The sequence below is a fragment of the Ramularia collo-cygni genome, assembly GCF_900074925.1.
Source record: "Ramularia collo-cygni strain URUG2 genome assembly, contig: RCC_scaffold01, whole genome shotgun sequence".
NCBI lineage: Eukaryota > Fungi > Ascomycota > Dothideomycetes > Mycosphaerellales > Mycosphaerellaceae > Ramularia > Ramularia collo-cygni.
Genome location: NW_019716255.1, coordinates 3636414 through 3656383, shown reverse-complemented (window position 1 = coordinate 3656383; position 19970 = coordinate 3636414). Strand labels below are relative to the sequence as shown.

The following is a 19970-nucleotide window of genomic DNA, read 5'->3' as shown; positions in this document are numbered from 1 at the left end:
TATCTCGTTGTAAGGTGTTGTCAAGCTTCCAGAGACTCTGTACCCGTTAAGACAAAGGTGAGCGAATATCAGCGCTCACAGGCAAAGAGTGTGATAAATCGTGAGCCCGCAAATGAGAGTATTACGCCAGAGCACGCGTCGTTGGTTGTTGTCCTGTCCTACGGTCTGACGTCGTGCCCAGGGTTCGTCATCTCGTATCCCGCGCGGCTGGGCGCCAGCCGTGCCTTAGCCCCGGGAAACACCTCCAATCCTGCACCTAGTCGGATGCTTCCAAGGAGGAGCCATTAGAACTAATTACCGTTCCGCTGCGTCCAGACCTACACGCAGCAGCACCACCTTCCAACCAAGCCGTATACAGCGACTGTATACTTACCTCTCGTGGACGAAAGCGAACGGCCAAGGCGACAGCACCGCTTCACCAAGGAGGCTATTCTTGGGATTGGCGTMTTGGAGGRAGAGGTCGGATACCGCCTTTCCAGCTCACGAACTGGCTACCGACGCCCTCGAGCGACCCCGCGACGGGGAGAACGATGAGGGTGCGCAGACGCAGCCGCTGAGGAAGTCAACGGAGCTGGACTTCCATGCCCGCGCTATCTTCATGGTCCACCAAACGCGGGACAGAGACATGTCTCCGGGCACCCTGCACACCGACGGGACGACATCGGTTGCGCAAAACTACAGTCTCCCCTCCTATGAACCTCGAAACAGCACTGCAAGTCGGGGCCATCCGTCAGAGCGCGGGTCTTTTGAGCAGTCATACGCGGTTAATGGCGGCGGGAATGGCAGCCTCAGGGAAGGTTTTGGTGGTAGCAACGGCAGCGCGATAGGCGTTCCTTACAGCGCCAATGGATATGAGCGGACGCAGAGCGCCAAGAGCCTGGCGAGTTTGAAGTCTCGTCGCAGTGCGACCAATCTGGCGGGGGCAGCTGAGGGCGAGCGGCGGTCTGGCGAGGCCGTCAAAGAGAATGTCGCGCATCCGCGTGTCGCAGAGGAGGGATACCTAAACGCGGCGGCGGCGGCGTTGAATGGAAATGGGAAGCCCAATGTACCATCCAGGTCGCCTCTGAGTCGACCTACAGCGTTGACAAACGGCGACAACGCGCCGCCAACGGCTGTGAAGAGCGGCAACCATGCTCAGCCACCATCAACACCCATTTCAGTCCTACCACCCTTGGTGGAAAGCTCGCCACAGACCACACTTCCAGACGGCATGCTCAGGCCTCCTCGGCATGAAACATATCGCCATCGCGCTTCGTCACCTCCAGCGTTCAATTCGAGCGCCYCATCGAGCCCTGCGGTCTCCCGGCCAGATCGTCTTACCCACCGGCATACTCTGGAAGTACCGAAGGTCGCACCCATACGGACCTCGCGAGATGGCAGCGAACCCACCACTAGCATGGACGGTGCCGTGGTATCGGCCAGCGGGCGCTTCTCCCCCAACACGCCAAGTCGTCGGAGAGCGTCGTTGAACCTTCACCGAAGACAGACGAGGTCGATCCATTCTGAGTTGCACATGGACGAAGTGCCGCAGGATGAAGAAGCCGCTAGGTGGGCAGAGCACATCAAACAGAAACGAGCGAAGAAGCAACGGCAGGATAYCGATGATGAGAGAGTAGTGGTTGGCACGAAAGTGGACGACACTCACGTCAACTACGTAACGGCCTATAACATGCTCACTGGAATTCGTTTCGTTGTGTCGAGGAACAATGCCAAACTGGACCGAGACCTGACTGACGCCGATTTCGCGATGAAGCAAAAGTTCAGTTTTGATATCACCGGGAATGAACTAACGCCCAGCACGAAGTACGATTTCAAGTTCAAGGACTATGCTCCGTGGGTCTTCCGCCATCTGCGCTCCAACTTCCAGATCGACCCGGCGGGATATCTCATGTCCCTCACATCGAAATACATCCTTTCAGAGCTGGGCTCGCCTGGCAAGAGCGGTTCATTCTTCTACTTCTCACGAGACTACAAGTACATCATCAAAACGATACACCACGCCGAGCACAAGTTTCTGAGGAAGATCTTGAAGGATTACTATCTTCATGTCACCGAGAACCCGAATACTCTGCTGTCGCAGTTCTACGGTCTCCATAGAGTGAAGCTGCCTTTCGGAAGGAAGATTCACTTCGTTGTGATGAACAACCTGTTTCCTCCTCACCGGGATATCCACCGCACATTCGATCTCAAGGGCAGCACGATCGGTCGCGATTTTAAAGAAGAGGATCTCGAGAAGAACCCGCGAGCAACTCTGAAAGACTTGAATTGGCTCCGTCGCAACCTACATTTGGAATTTGGCCCGACCAAAAAGGAGGCTTTTGTGTTGCAGATGCAAAAGGATGTTGCGCTGCTGCAAAAGCTGAAGATTATGGACTACTCGCTTCTTGTCGGCATCCACGATCTCGAGCGAGGAAACGAGGAGAATCTGCGTGACAAGACACTGCAAGTCTTCCAACCGGATGGCGATAAGCACGACGAGCAAGGTCCAGCAGGACCCCACAACTTACAGCGGTCGCCCAGCAAGATGGAGAACGCGAAGCGAGCAAAAGAGCTGAGAGAAATGGTCAAGCGACAGCGTCCGGTGCCAATGGATCAGACTCTCAACAAGATGCCAGACGAAGCACACAAAAGCTCGTTTTACTTTTACGCCGACGATGGAGGATTCCGAGCCACACACGAGGATGACGTTCCCGGCGAGGAAATTTACTACCTTGGTATTATCGATTGTTTGACGAGGGTGAGTACGCGCGTCGGACTTGGCGAGAAGTACGATTGGCTGACAATGTATGCAGTACAACTATGTCAAGAGGGCAGAGCATTTCTGGAAGGGCATGGGTGGTCATGAGTCCCAGATCTCGCCGATTCCGCCCGTCCGGTATGGCGACCGTTTTGTCAAGTTCATTTCTGGTATCACCATGTCACGGGAAGCCGCTGAGAAAGATCGACGCTCGGCTGCCTCCGATGCGAATGTCGTGATCTTACCAGGCGGTCGCGAGGCCATAATCGAGGACCCCAACTTGGGAGGTATCAACGTATTCCACGAGAAGCAATCCAACCCAGCCGGTACCGAGGCAGTCATGGAAGAGGCATCTCACGTTGCTCTGAAGTCCATGCAACACGGTGCATCCGAGGACAATGTTCCTGATCGACAAATCACCACGGTCAGAAGTCCTGGCGGTACTGAGACTGATGTTTCCCAATTACTGCCCGTGATTGGCGAGGTCGGTGAGAGCACCAGCAATGCGAGCCGCACACCTTCTCGTGTCACCCTTTCAAACAGCCAGGAAAMCATGACTGACCGCGAGCGTTTGGTCCTCCTAGGAAACGCAAACATGCCTGCGGAAGCTGTTGGAGAGGTGCCGCCTCCGACTCCACCAAAGTTGGACGGCAGCATCGATACTCGTGCTGCGAACGAGAGACTTAGCTGGGGCGGCAAACCTCCGCCTACTCCTCCCAAGGACGATTCCCGGAGCAGCGACGAGTTGAGGATGAGTAGAGGTCCTTCTCTTGACAAGGCTTTGCCGCTGCCGCCTGCCACCCATCAGCTTTCTATAAGTCCAACGAGAATTGGAGATGACGAAGGTGATGGATGGGGTGGTTTGATGACGAGGTAGAGTCTTGCCACCCTGACAATCAACCCCTAATGACCATCCTCCCTCCCTACTACGACTGCTTGTCATCGCGTACGTCGGCGACTGTTCATTTTCCTTTGTCAACTTTTAGTACGGGATGTTCTGGGTCGTACGAACGGCAGAATCTACGGACTGCTTTTCCCTTGTTTGTTTTGCGTGTGCGATGGCGTTTGATCGAGGTGTGCGTTGTCCACTTTGTTGCGGAAGCGATTGATCGATCTCAGGATCATGATGTTTTTCATTGTTAGCGAGCAAAGCACTATACCAACTTTGGATGGAACTGGGCATGGAGTGTCGTTGTGTAGTCAGAAGGCTGCAAGAATGGACAGAAAGAATGAATGGAATGTAGATTTAGTTAGACGGGACGCTGTTCGACTCGACTCGGCTTGTGTTGGTTGGGTGGATGGACGGTGGGATTATGGCAGAACTTTAATTGAATTTCTGTGGTTGTGAATTGGAAAATGTCTGCTTCGAGTGAGTGAGAACCAACAGACGAACTTGAAGAAAGCATTATAGAATGTAAGAAAGGGCTATACATTTACGACGTATATCACCTGCAGAATGGAAACGCTATRCAAGTTCAAAGAAAACCCACACCTCTCAACCGCAAGCCTCCTCACCCCCATGGTCATGATACCGCTCACACATGCCCCTTCCCATCCACGGCTTACACCCACTCGTGTCATTTGGCAACGTCCACCCCTCTCCCGCATGCCGCCTCAAACACTCGGAGCAAAAGGCCTTTTCGCAACTCACACATTTATCCACCGAAATTCCCGGTTTCAAAACATCCTTACACCCCTCGCAAGCTTTACTCGTGCTCCAACTTCTGGGTCTCCAACTCACCAGTTGATGACGAWCAATAGCCTCTGGACCTGGTCGTTTGAGTTTCACGACGAGATCGCGTAGGAAACGGGGATGCCAATCATCTTTGTGAGTTTCGAGTAACTTGTCGGTTTTCTTGTAGGCGAAGAGGTCGAGGATTAGTTTTTGTAAAGCGGAGTTGGGAGGGAGGGTGTCGTAGAGGATCCAAGTGTCTGAAGGGGTTGGGACGGAATTTGTGCTTTCTGACAAGCGGGCGAGGGTTGTTAGGATGTGGTTTGAAAGGGGAGTGGTGAGGAGGCGGTCGGAGAGGGCGTAGAGGTCAAGGAGGAGGAAGTATTTTGGTGAGCCGGCGGAGTTGCGAAGGTCACCGTCGAGATGTTGATCGATTAGGGCGGGATGGGTCGGTGGTTGAAGGGGTGTGGTTTGGCTGTGACTTCGGGTGGCGTGGTAGCCGCCCATTGCGCGGGCGTGGACTTGATCAGGCGTTGAAGGTTGGACTGTCAGTGTCCCGGTGTAGAGCCATTGAAGGAACCATTCGAATGATTCGGGCTTTTCTTCTGGTAAGCGGACGACTTGATCGAGACCTTCTGCGAAAGTGCTGTTCAGAGCTGCGGCAAAGAATGGCGATGCAGCGGTGAGCAGTTCCTTGTGGACGAGGTACTGCGTTTGCGTACGACTCTTGCTGTTTGATTCCCCGACTACAACTGTGGCGACGCCAGAGAAGTTGCGGAAAGCTGTCCGCAGAAGAGGTCGATTGGGTGAGCGACCTGCGCGTATTGATCGACGGGGAACTTCAGCCACGCTCTGCTGAGTGGATAGAGCAGTGGAAGTGTCGGATGGAGCTGGAGATGGTATCTCGATTGCGGGCACGCCGAGTTGGTGTACCAGAGTTGACATTTGATCTGGTGGGCTGCGGAAGGGAGTCGTTGGATTTCGAGGTAGATGGCGGAACCAGACTGGTGTCRGGGGAGGATCCAGCTTGAAGGTTGGAACAGATGTAGCTCGACGATGCGAAAGAGAGTGAGTATGAGAGTTCCTCGTGCCGATGCTTCTTTGTTGAGGAACTCGACTTGTCGACCCTCCGAAATGCAATGCGAAGTCTGTGAATTACTGAAATGGAAACCGCGATGTGATAGCAAATATTTGAACGCAAGCAGACGCGATGAACCAGCGCAGCGACATCTCATGCCTCTACTGAGTCGCTGTCGCATGCGGCAGCATGCAGCGCGAACCAGCCGGAAGCGGATGAACTACACGTTCATGCGGTTCGAACCGCGCGCAAACAGACAATGAAACTTGCGGGAGAGCCACACATACCTACCAATGCGGTGGCTGCAGGAGACTAGAATTGAAGCAAAGCTTGAGACGTCTTACAAGTGAGATGCTTGTCTTGATGCATGTTTGCCATTCTAAACCACCGCGGTAAGAAGCATTCCACAAAAAGCTTGCTACACGCACGTGGTAAACATTACATTCCGATCGCCTCGGACGAACACCATCCTATTCCTGACTCCTGACTCCCGAACGCCGTAGTACTTCCATGCAGCGCCAAGACCGTTCCTTTTCTCTTCCCGTGTCGGAAATTGTCGTGGTAGCGTAATCGGAGCCTTTTGATGCGAGATGCCTCATCGCTTGAACAGTGCTTTGAATTTTTCGGGGCATTGTGAATGCACAATCCTAGTGCTTCTCTCCCTTGTTCACATCGCCTGTGGTTGAGAAAGAGGTTAGCGTGGAATCAACAAAGTAGAAAGTGGATGGAGGCTCGAGAGCCGGATAGTGTTTGACTTACCCAAACGCGAGTACAACATGTACAGAGCCATTTGGTTGCACTCCTGAGTTCCAGTGATCGTTACGAGACGCTCGTTGTTGTTGTCCTGCGGCTCATTGATCTTGATGACGCTTCCACTGAGCTGGCGTATCTCATTGATCTTGGCGCCGCCTTTGCCAATGATCGCACCAACCATGTCGTTGGGAATGAATATCTGCTGCGTGATAGGCTGACCAGGGACCATTCCTTGCATGGGTTGTTGAGGGGGACCAGCGTGGCCTGCGCCCGGTTGAGGCGCAACGTGAGGGTAAGGCTGCGGCTGCTGCGGTCCGGCGCCGACATATGGAGCGCGTGGTGAACCAGCACCACCGTAGTGAGAGGGTGCTTGAGGATGTTGCTGAGGAGGTTGACCGTGCATGTATGGTGCGCCATAAGCGCTGGGTGGGCCACGCTGAGGCTGGCGAGGTTGAGACCGAAAGGCCTCTGGCTGTGCCATCTGTCCGCCAGCGTTCTGAGGGACGTACGGCACCACTTGCATGCCACCTGGAACAACGCCCTGTGGTCCGCCATGTCGACCCGCATAGTTGGAAGCTGCGGCTCCACCAAAGCGATCAGTCAGCTGCTCCACCAAAGTGCTGCCTACGTAGTAAGTAGCAATATGGACAGCGTCCGCGACGCCAAGAACAACGAGGGAACGCTCGGTGGAAAGGGGAAGGCATGACTCGGAGGCGTTGAGGCGAGCTCCAGATGCTTCCTGAATCTCGCGAATGCGAACTCCCTGTTTGCCGATAATGCTACCAATTAGAATGTGCGGGATGAGAAGACGGAGAGGGTAAGTCTTGGATTGGGGAGTCGAGGGCTGATCGAGCGGCTCTTGGTTGAGGGTGCGGATGATGAGGCCGAAAGCTTTGGCAACTGCATCGACAAGACCACTCACGGTCAGGATACGCTCAACAGCACCCCGGGTGTACTCGCTGACAGTGCATTTAGCACCTGCCATGCGGCGAATCTGGGAGACGTTTTCGCCGCCCTTACCAATCACGGTTGCGGCTTCGGCACTAGTGATGATCGCGCGCACGTGAAGCCACTGGCTCTCGTCTTGTTGGTGGTATGGCATTGGGGCCTGCGAGCTCGCGCGGCCATCTGCCGACGGGCCGCTGGCGCTCACGGCTGATGGAAGACCCTGTCCCAGAGCAGCGACATCTGTCGGCATGCCATTGGAGGGCGCATCGGGGACAACCGTATCACCTTGCTTGTCTTTCACGTCATCCTCGATTGTCGCTTTCGCGTCGACTGATACAGCGCCTTCTGTGGTGGCATCTGCGACATCGCCATTCTCAGCATTGACCGGTGCATCGTCCTCGGCAGACTCTACTTTGGGCTCTGCAGTCTCCTCTTTTAAAATCTTGTCAAGGGCAGGGCGCTTAGCCTCAGGCTGATCGGTGGGGCCTGAYGGCGAAGAAGGCTCTTCGAGAGGGCGCTTTTGGGTGGCGACAGGAGTCTCTGGGGTTGGGACAGAATCCGCCATTGTGATTGTGCCGGAATGATTTTGAGGATTGACGGAATTGAGATCGATAGCGTTCAATCTGAAAATGTTCTCTTGATTGCTTGATTGTATGTGCGCCTACGTATTCGGGCAATGCAGGCAGATATCGGGGTATGAAAGGAAGCGGGCGGTGGGCGGAGCGGATTGGATGTGATGGTGGTGATGGTGGTCGAGTGTTGCGAATGCGAAGAAGCGTTCAAGGAGTATGCAGCAAAGTGGCCAGGATGTGTTGGGCAATGCTGGACTGGGAGAGCAGCTGAAAAGACTGCGACGAGGCGGGTGCAGTGCTCGGAGGGAGGATCGGAAAAGTGGTCTTGGATGGACGCTTGAAGCAAGTGATTGGATGATTGATATTGACTGCAGTCTTGATGCTGCTGGTGAAGTCGGATGCAAGCTCGGTGACGTGGATGTGTGCGCGTTTGGACGGTGATGGTGGTGGTGAGGATTGGAGTCGCGCAAAGAAGTGTTCGTCAAATGGCCAGTTTCTCGCCTTACTTGCCTGTGTCGACTTTCAACACGTCTCGATGGCGACTGTCTTTTGGTAGCGGTGAGGTGATGTGGTCGTGGACAATGAGACGGAAGATGAGGAGCAGAGGTGTAAGTTTGTTTCAGATTCGAGCCTTCGAAGGAGAGCTCCAGCTTTGTGCTAAGTCATCATTCGTGGTACTCCTTCTCCTTCATTACCCTCGACAACACCAACTACCTGTTGATAGCCTTCGATCTGACCATGGCACGTCTGTATAGCTATCTTGTTTTTTGCAAGTTCCTGTAGTCCGCATTCTGTGAATCTGTACAAGACAATCTGGTGCCTGAGGCAGCACGCGGCGGCCCATCCCGCGTGCTTGGCGCGAGACTTTGCGGGAAAGAGCGGCCGAAAAAAGAGCAAGAGCTATTTTACCTTGCGATCGATCAACCTCCAACAACAGTGTAGTGCCGGATATTCTACTCGTTGCGCCTCGAATTGCGCATTGAGTCTACGCGAATCCGATATACTATCAAATCCAGGCCGAGGAGCTACACAGATATCACAATGTCATTCCGCGGCGGAGGACGAGGCGGAGGTGGATTCGGCGGTGGTGATCGCGGTGGTCGAGGTGGAGGTTTCCGCGGCGGCAGCAGGGGTGGACGTGGAGGATTCCAATCATATGGGCCCCCAGACAGCGTTTTTGGTGCGCGCGACAGTTCCAGCAGATCTCCATCCGCAGATAACTAATGCCTCGATAGAAATGGGCCAATTTCTCCACGCAACCGAAGGCGAGATGGTCTGCGAATCCATTAACGTCAAAATCCCGTACTTCAACGCTCCAATCTACCTCGAGAACAAGACACCTATCGGCAAAGTCGACGAGATCCTCGGACCACTGAACCAGGTTTTCTTCACTATCAAGCCACAGGAGGGAATTCAGGCAACTTCTTTCAAGACTGGTGACAAGTTCTACATTGGAGGTGACAAGCTATTGCCACTTGACAAGTTCCTGCCCAAGCCCAAGCCACCGCCAGGTGCGCCCAAGGTCAAGAAGCCCAGAGGTGCTGGATTCGCAGGTCGGGGTGCTCCTCGAGGAGGCGCAAGAGGTGGACGCGGTGGATTTGCCCCAAGAGGCAGAGGCGCACCCAGAGGTAGAGGTGGCTTTGGCGGCGATCGCGGCGGTCGTGGAGGTTTCTCCGGATCTGGTGGCTTCTCCCGCGGACGCGGAACTCCCAGAGGAAGAGGTCGCGGCGGATACTAGATGTGAGAAAACGAATATGAGGCATTGGCACAGGCGTTGGGAGCTCTGTAGGAGCGGAGCGGAGTTTAAGGCGTCTTTTGCTCGGTGTCAGACTATGGAGCGCGAAAGGCAAGTGCGACCTGGCGCGAGTCACATGTATACTTCCGTTTATCAAAATGCTGTTCACGCTGAACTTGTTCATGCTGTAGGAAGGGCGAATTCTGTCGTGTTCTTTTCCAGTGAGATGGATTGAATCACTGATGGCTCCTGGTGTTCCTCAGTTGATACAAGAGCGATTCGGCGCGGCCCCTGGACCAGCCTTCAGTAAGGCTACAGAAGCATACAAGTGTACAGCTGCGGCCCGCTTCACTCTACTGTCACAGGGAAGCAACTGGATGTATGGCGGTCATATGCAAAAGCACTCATCGCTCAAAATGTTGAAGGTACGACAATGTACTTACACCAGCGCAGCCACTTCTTCTTCTTCTCTACAGCCATTTCTTCAGCATGAACTATCCTTCGTCATCGATCACTATTGACCACCAACCACTTTTTCGGCCCAACTTACCCACTACCACAACTACTTCTTCTCTACCAATCGTTTCTGCGATCCGCCACCATCAAAACCCTGCGAACATGGCTGTCATCACTCTGAGGACCTACACGTCGCAGAGAGTGAAGCAGTACATTAGTAGCAATTCCATCCGGTGCACGGCGTAGCTTGCAAAGCCTTCCTGCGAAGCATCGAAGCGTCAATTCGCTATCTTCGACACCTTACCGTCGGGAACTGCTTCGCGGACGAGTGTCTCGAAGAAATCCTGAGACTGTTGAGATCTGCGAGATCTTCGTATACTCTGACTCTGGATACGGCTACATGGAGAGTGCTACTCCCACCAGCGAAACCGGTCCTTGCATTGGCACCAACGCTGCGGAGTATTCAGAGCTAGAAGGTCGAGAGGGAGGAACATTACTCGGTCGTTGAAATGGTGGAGCTTTTCCCGGCGGAAGAGGGTCATCCGAGCGAAGGCCTCTCATTGCACGCATACAGGTCCAGGGTGAAGCGTCTACTGGAGGAGGCGTTGGAGTGACGAACTGGCGGAGGTCTGTACGAGGAGCTCGGCTTGGGAAGGCTGTCTTGGTATGTGTTGGGGATGCAGACGAATACATTTCTCTCCTTTGTTCAATCCTGAACAAGTCAAGATCCTAGGACTTGGAACTCAGAAGCTCCGAATGCGACTCCGTCGTGGAAGGCGCGTGAGGGCAGGACACCTTGGCAGGGATGGGATGGAGCTCAAATTCGCTTAGGGTTAGGGTTTGGGTAGTGGTAATGGTTAACAACGACAGTGACGTTCAGTTTTGGTGGCCCAGATTGATCTCAGTAACTAGGTAGAGGTTTCTTGATATGTTTTGGGGTATAGTCATCGTCCTATTCCCTTTATAGAGATGTTGGCTGGTAAATGTGCGTTTCATTCACTCGAATTCGGCTTTTGCGAAAGTCCACACGATGTTAGTATGCCAGAGGCAGTCCTTGTATTTGACACCCATCCAACAAACCACAACTAAGAATGGACACGACGCGGCACTTGCGCAGATAACAGGCATCGGATGACCAGGAACGAGCATGAAGAGATTTCAACATAAATCATATCTGGATTTCATCGCGAGTCTAGTTCATATATTCCCCCTCCCCATTCCCACCATGCCACGAAACGCCAAGACCAACCCCAATCTACGCCTTCGCCTCATGCAACCTCAGCGTAACCGGTCTCCCAGGACAGTTGGTGAGAGAAAGGCGACTTGTAGCCCTCTGCTCCAATTCACCGGGCGCAGCCTCAATCTGATCAAATCTCTGCAATAGTCTCACAAGCACATAACTCGTTTCCGTCAGCGCGAATTGCTGTCCGATACAGATTCTAGGGCCGCCATTGAAGGGTAAGAACTCCCAGCCTACTTTCCTGTTGGCGAAGCGTTCGGGGCGGAATTCTTGGGCGTCTTCGCCCCAGAGATCTTTGCGACGATGCATGACGTGGACGGAGTAATCTGCTGGGGTGTCGGCGGGGAGGAAGACTGGGGAGAGGCCGTCTGGTCCGCCTCCACGAGGTAGAGTCGTGGGTTTGTTTGTGCGCTGAATGTTGGTCAGTGGGAGATATTCAAGGGTTGACGAGCTGGGGAACTCACGCGGCCATTGGTGGGAACAACGGGCCAAAGACGAAGGGTCTCGTTGATGCAATATTGCAAGTATTGACAGCCTTTGAGAGTTGCGAAGGTGATGTCTTGGGGGTTGTCGTATGTGCCAAAGGTGTCGACGACAGTTTGTCGGAGTTTGTTGAAGCAATCTGGGTTTCGTAGCATTTCGTGGAAGAACCACGAGAGTAGAGAGGCCTGGGGATGTTAGCAAACGACGCTCTTAACAAGATCATGATGTACTCACCGTCGTGTCTCTGCCAGCAAGCAAGATATTGAGCAACTGTGCTCGGAGCTCATCGGGATTCCTCGTGTTCTTGGCCAGCTCATGCATAAAGACATATTTGTCGCTTTGCGGTGCCTTCTCGATGTCTGCTGCCTGACCTTTCCCAAGAGCCGCATCAACATATGTCCGTACGAAGTCATTGACAATCTTGTTGTCGACTTGATACTCCTTGGGATTATGCATCCAATGGAAATTAGCTAGTCTGAATTTCGTCGTCATATGAGCTTGGGCTGAGTCGAAGTGGATGCTAAAGGCCTTCTCGTCACGCAAGTTGGCCTTTGCGACAGCGGAATGACGGCCTTCGGAAACTTGGCTGTTTACTGATTCTCCAAACAGGAATTCCGTTGACGCATCGATGGTCAGGCGGAAGAAGAGAGTTTGGATGTCGGTGAAATCTGTCCACCCAGTTGCTTGATTGACTGGTAACTCGGCCATCAGATGCTCGACATGATGCTCCTCCATATCCAAGTCGCTGATCTGATCTCTAACAAAGTTGGGCCTCAGCATTTCACGAGAGTGCTTCCACTTTGGGCCATCCTGCGTGAACTAGAGGTGGAGTTAGTATCTGATCTATTCTTGCGAGGCAGCCGACGTACAATGCCAGATCCGAGGACTTCTCCCATGATGGTATTCCTTATCGGCCCCAGATCAAAGTCCTGGAACTGGGTGGCCAGGATAGCCTTTACGTTTTCTGGGTCGCTGGTGAAGTAACCAACCTGCCGAATTATGAGTGGATTGTACCATGTCAGTGGTAAAGTGCACATACCTGACCGAAAAGGTGTCCCTTCACTGTCGTAACCYCACGGCCAAATTCCTTGCTGATGCTATCTTGTCTGTCGACTAAGAAATCCGGAAACAGCTGCTGTTTGTCTGCAGCCATTGCTCGCTTGAGATGTGATATACCGAGAAATCCCAGATTTCTAATCATTGGAGGCTCCTTGCAACCCAGCTCTCGCGCTTTGGCTGTGGAGCGTTAGCGGTATGCCGTCGGAACGCCAGATAACGCGATGACCATGTTGTCCACGGATGATCAAGCATTGACAAGCTCGGGATGAGATCCATTTCTCAAGAGCATGAATAAGGGGCAACGTACCGGCATTCTGTCTGCTAACAGCGATAGCCACCACTGCCTTGTAGAAGGCAAAGACTGCAAGACCGAGCAATGCGATGAGAATAGTATTATTCATCTTGTCGGAACCCGGAGAGACGTGCAAGGAAAGAGATGAACGACGGAGAAGAATGTAGGGACAAAGAAGCGGCGAGCTTGCCTTGTATTAAGGAGTAGTTGACGTGCAGGCAACCAGATTAGTGATATTCAAACAAAGAGACTCGGGACTGTCATGCTTCGCTGATGATGGACGGGACGACTAACTGCCCGCCCGGGACAGCCCATGCGTGTCAGTTATGAAGGAAAGCGTGTAATTGGAGGAGCCTGAATCGCGCCGCATCTCACACGTTGATGTGATCAGCCGCAACCGAAATCTGATGTCACGTCGACGTGCCGGGAGCGTCGTAAAGACGGAGTCCGCGCAATCCGTCCATTTTTTTCGCACGTGCGGAGTCCGCGGAATTCGGGAATCCTGGCTTGAACTCCGCGCAACATGTCCTCCTTGCCTCCCTCCGACTCAAGCAAATTACCATTTAGGGGAGCGCTGTTCGAGAGCAGACGTACGCCACGACTTGATGTCGCCGCCAGGAATACCGACGAAGGCGACTCCGCCATGAAGCAAGCACATGACGAATGGGGCGTTGAAAGCATTTCACTGTGCATGTCTACAGACCAGCATCTGGCACTGCAACTAGCAGCCTGGAACTAGGTTGTTCCATGCGCTCGAAGCGAGACACGATGCTTACCGGTCTGGCGAGCTCGACGTGAGACGCTCCCTTGTCAAAGGATTCGAAGCTCACTTTGCTCTTCAAGAATGTAACTTATGTACTGTGTGTCGGTCAATGAGCAGCCATGGGTCGGACAAACCAACCAAAAACGCCTCGCTGTACGCATCTCACTTTGGGTATATCGCTGAAACGCCAATCAACAAACCAGCCTGCTAAAACCAAAACGACTTCTAATCCCTCGTTGACCTGTCCTGAACCATCGTTGCAACCCTCCCATCCAACTCGAGCTTCGYAGTGAACATGGCTCTAATACCGCCGAGCTTTGTATCGTTGACTCGGGCGTGAAATGCCATGTTCCACCCACCATTGCCATCGTCGTGAATTCCGACAGAGCCTGGGGCCTCAAGACCCCAATCACCAGTCATGAGCAGTGTGGCGTGGGCACGCTTGTATGGCCCTGCCAGATTCTCCGACGTGGCGTATTTGACTGCGTAAGTTGAATCTCGGGTGCAGACCGAAGAGAAAAAGAGAAAGTAGATTCCCTGAGCGGAACGAACGATCATGGGCGCTTCCACGAGCGGCCCATCACTGGCGATGCGATCCAATATCTGGACCGGCTCGCCGTCTCGAGTGATGCCGTCAGCCATCATCTTCTGCAGCATGATGGGCGTGGGCTGAATCGGCTTCACCATATTACCGCCTGCGCAAAGACATGGTTAGCATTCGAATATATAGGGCTTGCTATTTGTGGATATGCACTTACATTCGCCTCCATTTCCCACGTTGTTACCATCGACTTTGTACACAACCCAGATTGTGTCGCCCTCCGAGTAGGCTTCTGGGTCGATGGCGCCCCCAACTTCTATGGGACATGCCAATGCTTCCTCCACAGCCTCGTAGGGTCCACTTGGCGAGTCGCCCGTGGAGACCGCAGCTCCCACACAATGCGGATGTGGGTGCTTTGGGCGAGGATTCAAGCCACCCCACGGGGAAGCATAGTACATTACGAGTTTCCCATCCGCGCGGCGTATAACACCAGGAGCCCATGTTCCACTCAGTGGTGCTCGGCCGAGTCTTGGTTGATTCAGCCTTTGAGACCACGTGCCAACCGCTGGGAGCGGCTCGTGGGGAATGGAGGAGATGGTCCAGTTGAGGAAGTCATCCGAGGTGGCCATCTGAACATGAGCCTCTCCAAATGCGACAGTGTTCTTGCTGGCGTTGGCATTCTGCAGCTGCTTGATACCAGCTGCGTTGTTGCTCGCGTATGCGTACCACGTGCCGTTGTCGCACCAAAGGGCGGGATCTGGAAAGTTTGCATATATGGCGGATCGGATTGGTGATGATCCCGGCGTGTGAGGTGGAATGATTAGTCGAGGATCCCCTCCATTCGGAGTGCGATGACCTTGTGCCCGGGTTCCGAGCACTCCGGCGACCACGATAGCTGCAATGAGAGCAAGTATCATGGCGGAGGATGATATAATAAAGCCTCTGGATGTGACCGAGAACTGTCGTTTGTTGTCGATGTGATGAGCAGAGTCGGTTGTTGTATCGAGGTCAAGTGTTACAGGCTTGGTAAAGTGTCGTTTAAGGAACGTGAGCTGGCGGGAGGTTGTGTCTTGTGCCGCATCTTGATAGAGATTGTCCTGTGGTAAAGGGATTTTGGCCTGTGAATTTGCTTGTGGTATAGCTTCCGCAGGCGCATCTGCCAATCTCCCTGCCTCGTGCTCGAAGGGGGCCATTTCGGCAGGTGCTGTCCGAGGTGATGAATTGACAGAATGGAATGCCAGTGACATGAGCTAAGGTCCCCTTCCGTGAGAAGATTTCGAGGCTTGAAAATACTTCAGCCAAGTGGACGATGGGGCTGTCCCGCGAGACTCGACGCGCAAAAGTCTCTGATTAACAGACGGTCTCGCCGAGAGACTTTGAGGAGGTCAAAGGAGTGAAGGATTGAAGGAGTACGAGGCACACGCAATCATTTATTTTKAGTCATCCAAAGGCAAAAATTGAGGACTGTAGGAGAAACTGAAAAAACTGCAAACCTCCAGACTAAATAAATTCCACAGACGTTCTACACAGGCGCAGTGGTTTGTTATAAGCGCTGGCGCATGTGGTGATTACACCACAGCAAACTCGATGACTTTGTGTGTTCCAAGAATGTTACCATAGACGCCGCGATCACCGTGCCACGCACCGCGCCAACGAGCGCATTCCTTCGTGTGGAGTAGTGCTCAATGCTAATCTGGGTTTGGTGAACGTGGCCTGAATAACACTCGAAGGAGTCAGGAACGTTCCGAAGACAGACTGTCTCATGCATCCTGCAGCGGAAGCCACATCGTTCCCTTTCTCATCCCTCCTCTTCTCCGTCCTTCGATCGGCTTCCCGAGGCGTCGGATTGGGATTGGTCCTTGAAGCAGAGATGCAGTGTGGGAAAGGAGCTTGCTGGCGATTACGCGCTCGTCATGCTCGACGTTGTCGTCGCGCTGCATCGCGTCGCGTCGATCAAGTACCTAGCTCTGGCGAAGGCCAAGCCGGGATTCTCCGCCGATTCCGCCCGAAAGCGTGGCCATCATCTAGCGAGTCCTCGCTGTGCTCAGAGGCCGGCCCTCAGCCCGTCAATATTGGATGCGATCTCATCATGCTTAAATGTGCTGGCCTGGTCGAGGGAGTGATTGGAATTGAGGACTTCATAGTATATTGACAAGATAGTTTTACGCCCATGGCACTGTCCGACTACGTACGTGGCCAACAATCAACAGTGGCAGGCGACACATTTCACACGCTTCGCATCGTCACATTCATGTCCGTGTTGGCAAATATGCCACCATTCTCCAGCAAAGCGAACGTGTACTCTCCCTTCTCAACTTCCCACTCATACTTGCGATTCAGGATCTTCAGGTATCTATCGACTTCCAACTCCATCGTCACTCTCCGCGATTCATCCTTTTCGAGGTAGACTCTGTCAAAAGCGACCAGCTGTTTCACCGGTTGAGAGATTTTTGATACTCGTTGAAGGAGGTACACCTGAGCCACGTAAGAACCAGCCATGGCACCGGTATTTCGCACATCTAGCGAAAATTTGATGGTCGATCTGGACGAGAAGGTATCTCCTGAAGCGCTTGCGAATTTGGCCACAGTGAAGTTTGAATAGCTGAGTCCATAACCGAAAGGATAGGCCGGAGTGCTATCCACGTCAATGTACGATCGAACGCTGGACGCCTTCATGTTGTAATAGACGGGCATCTGACCGACGTGCTTTGGAATCGTCAAAGGGATTCTACCGCCTGGATTGAAGGATCCAAAGAGGACATCGGCGACTGCTCGCCCGGCACTCTGACCTCCGAATCCTGTAGACAGTACAGCAGCGGTGGAGGTATGGTTGTAGATCTCGGGAATCGCGAATGGTCTTCCTCCTTCCAAGATCAAAATCACCGGTTTGCCAATATCCAAGACCGCTTCTGCAAGCTGCGTCTGATTGAGAGAGAGGCTCATGGTTGCTCGGTCACCGCTCTCACCGTCTGAGTTCCATGCTGCTCCAAGAGCTAGAATGACCGTATCGGCTTCTCTTGCTGCCTGGACCGCTTGCTCTATCGCAGCGTTCCCCGGAGAGACCAGGTTCCAGAAGAAGAGGACTTCCGCATTGAGAGAGTTTCGATTTGCGATCTTCTGGTAGAGGTTCCAGGAAGCAAACTCTAGTCGCACTTTGTGCGTGGCTCCAGGCTCGAACTTGAAGGGAGCTGAGCCGGGTGGCGGAGCAGTACTGTTGACGAGGTTGTATGCGCGAGAAGGTATGTTGGACAGTATGTTACCTGTTGTCGTCAAAGGAACATCAACATGCATTACATCGTCGATGAAAAGTTTGGCCGTGCTATTCCACGCGATAGCAACCCCTAGCCATCCGTCGGTAGAGACTGACACCGGCACAGTCAGAGTGCCTTCCCAGGTGGCACTGAAATTGTTCGATGGTAGACCTGGCGGAGGGTAGAGGCCCCAGTCGCGTACAGGAACTTCCATCTTCTGGACCAGTGGAACTGAGAAATCGGGTTTGGCAAAGTAAGTTGCTTGCAATCCACCCACAGTCCCGTTAGGAGTGGCAAGATGGTAACCTGTCAATTGTTAGCTACTGTAATCAATCAACGGTAGAGCTGAACATACCGGGGATCGGGGACTGAGTATTGGATTGCCATGTATTGGCACCCCAAGCCGTGAGCAAGTCTTTCTGAGCGACCTCCTCGCTCAATGTCTGCACAATGCCTTCTCGTATCGTCGAAGAATGTGCGACCGGATATTGGCCAAACTGACCGGAGTAATCCCCATAGTTCAGAGCGTCAGCGAAGGGTCCGATCAGTGCAATCTTGCCACAGTCTTTGGCATTCAATGGCAGCGTGGCGTTGCGGTTCTCCAACAAAATAATACTCTTCTGCGCAGCTTCAAGAGTGAGTGGAATATGCTCGATGGTCAGAGCTTCAGCATCGATGTCGTCTGGAATGTATGGATTGGAGAACAGACCGAGGTCCCATTTGACACCCAGGATCCGACGCATCTTGTCTTCTAATGTCGATATCGCGAGGGTGTTGTTGGATATGAGACTGAGGGTAGACTGAGGATAGCGTCAGTCGAAGGCAGTAGCACGGAGAATCTCTCTTGCACTGTACTCACATCGAGATACGTCTCTAAGGGATAGTCATAGTAGGAGATCATTCCCCCTGCATTGAACCACTGCCCGATGGCATCTTGCGGCGTCTCGGAGACCATGTGAACATCCATGAGCTCGGACATGCCTGGAAGTGTGGATCAGCACAGTGCAGTCATTCTTAAAGTACGATAACGCTTGACTTACCGGTGTCATCCGCAATCACGAAGCCGTCGTATCCCCATTCACCGAGGGCATCGTAAAGCATCGGATTTACATGAGCCGGGACGTCGTCGAGCTCGTTGTACGACATCATGACACCGCGAACGCCTGCAAGGTCCACAGCTGCCTTAAAAGGGATTAGCAGGTTCTGGAGAACTTCTCGATTGCCATGTCCCATAAAAGGTGCTCCATTAAGCTTTGCTGAAGTCAGCCATTGTCGTTATTAATGCGTTGTATATCTTACACCAGACTGAGGAGCTCCATGAGCAGCGAAATGCTTCATCACTGGCGCTACTGCATCGGCATCACCCAGGGTGCCATTTTTTGACATTCCAGAAGCATATGCTACTCCCATRTGACTCGTCAAGATATGGTYCTCACCCCAATCCTCTGTAGACGATTCGTCAATCTTGTGGGATGAGAAGTGGAGATATCATCTCACCTTGACATCGTCCCCATCTCGAATCTTGACAGACATCTAGCACGGGACTGAGACATGCATGTATACCAATGGCTCTCGCCTCGGTCCCTATTGCTCGACCAACACGATGTACGAGATCGGTATCCCACGAGGATGACATGGTCAAAGCTTGTGGAAACATCGACTGCTTGAAAGAGCCCACACCATGCAAGCATTCTGCAAGGTGCAAGAAGGGAATCTTGAGGCGGGACTTTTCGATGTTTAAGCGCTGCAAGGAATTGATTTGCGTTTTGTTGAGGGAATACCTGGGAAGGCTATGTTAATCATTTCTTTGATCCACCGATATAACTTACCAATCGTGAATCACTCCAATACCAGCGTCAGGAGCAAATCGAAGTGCGTGATCTGGGATACGTCAGTGATGAATGAAGCCTTTAACTTTGACCGATGCGACTGGCCATAGAGCTCATTGTTAGATTCCGGGCCCACAGCATCGTCTGCAAAGAACAGGTACAGCTGCATTACTGCAGTCGAATTAATTTCACACTGAGCACTGATGTTCGATATAAATACCCATCTCTGGCACCGTCATCTGTTTCACTAGATTGTTGATGAAGGCATCTTTGTCGGATGAGCTCTCTGTGGTGCTGGTGCCCTCCACATTTTGCGCCGGTATCAAGGCCAGGATAGAAGAAATCGAGAGAAGCCAAACCGAACATCGATTGAGAAAGAAACGCATGTTGACAAGATTGTGCTCCAGAAACGGTGCATGAATATCATGAAGATGTACTCAATGAAGGTCTCCAAGACTGATTTAGTCGAAAGTAAGCTCACCAAGCCAAATGCCTGGAAAGGAACCCCAAGATGTGACTGCAACGTAGCAGTCGTAGCATCGCATACCACTCGACAAGCGG

The 19970-nt window shown here is 52.9% G+C and overlaps 7 protein-coding genes; 2 read left to right on the top strand and 5 right to left on the bottom strand.

The window, feature by feature from the left end:
* Positions 1 to 598: 598 nt before the first annotated feature.
* Positions 599 to 3614, top strand: RCC_01196 (related to phosphatidylinositol-4-phosphate 5-kinase; the record flags this gene model as incomplete). XM_023766463.1 has 2 exons in its annotated part: positions 599 to 2737; positions 2793 to 3614. The coding sequence occupies 2 exons, from the start codon at positions 599 to 601 to the stop codon at positions 3612 to 3614; spliced, it is 2961 nt and encodes a 986-aa protein (XP_023622231.1).
* Positions 3615 to 4232: 618 nt separating this feature from the next.
* On the bottom strand, positions 4233 to 5354 carry RCC_01195 (uncharacterized protein; the record flags this gene model as incomplete). XM_023766462.1 has 2 exons in its annotated part: positions 4233 to 4298; positions 4479 to 5354. The coding sequence occupies 2 exons, from the start codon at positions 5352 to 5354 to the stop codon at positions 4233 to 4235; spliced, it is 942 nt and encodes a 313-aa protein (XP_023622230.1).
* A 780-nt stretch (positions 5355 to 6134) lies between these two features.
* Positions 6135 to 7753, bottom strand: RCC_01194 (related to KH domain RNA binding protein; the record flags this gene model as incomplete). XM_023766461.1 has 2 exons in its annotated part: positions 6135 to 6163; positions 6247 to 7753. 2 exons carry the CDS (start codon positions 7751 to 7753, stop codon positions 6135 to 6137), a joined length of 1536 nt encoding a protein of 511 aa, XP_023622229.1.
* Positions 7754 to 8801: 1048 nt separating this feature from the next.
* Positions 8802 to 9498, top strand: RCC_01193 (uncharacterized protein; the record flags this gene model as incomplete). XM_023766460.1 has 2 exons in its annotated part: positions 8802 to 8940; positions 8996 to 9498. The coding sequence occupies 2 exons, from the start codon at positions 8802 to 8804 to the stop codon at positions 9496 to 9498; spliced, it is 642 nt and encodes a 213-aa protein (XP_023622228.1).
* A 1708-nt stretch (positions 9499 to 11206) lies between these two features.
* Positions 11207 to 13134, bottom strand: RCC_01192 (related to cytochrome P450 family protein; the record flags this gene model as incomplete). XM_023766459.1 has 6 exons in its annotated part: positions 11207 to 11602; positions 11656 to 11859; positions 11909 to 12493; positions 12544 to 12663; positions 12714 to 12910; positions 13041 to 13134. 6 exons carry the CDS (start codon positions 13132 to 13134, stop codon positions 11207 to 11209), a joined length of 1596 nt encoding a protein of 531 aa, XP_023622227.1.
* Positions 13135 to 14013: 879 nt separating this feature from the next.
* RCC_01191 (uncharacterized protein) lies at positions 14014 to 15522 on the bottom strand (the record flags this gene model as incomplete). XM_023766458.1 has 2 exons in its annotated part: positions 14014 to 14483; positions 14547 to 15522. 2 exons carry the CDS (start codon positions 15520 to 15522, stop codon positions 14014 to 14016), a joined length of 1446 nt encoding a protein of 481 aa, XP_023622226.1.
* Positions 15523 to 16555: 1033 nt separating this feature from the next.
* RCC_01190 (uncharacterized protein) lies at positions 16556 to 19795 on the bottom strand (the record flags this gene model as incomplete). XM_023766457.1 has 9 exons in its annotated part: positions 16556 to 17886; positions 17936 to 18380; positions 18440 to 18561; positions 18621 to 18831; positions 18880 to 19025; positions 19078 to 19361; positions 19410 to 19461; positions 19515 to 19580; positions 19630 to 19795. The coding sequence occupies 9 exons, from the start codon at positions 19793 to 19795 to the stop codon at positions 16556 to 16558; spliced, it is 2823 nt and encodes a 940-aa protein (XP_023622225.1).
* Between the last annotated feature and the right edge of the window lie 175 nt (positions 19796 to 19970).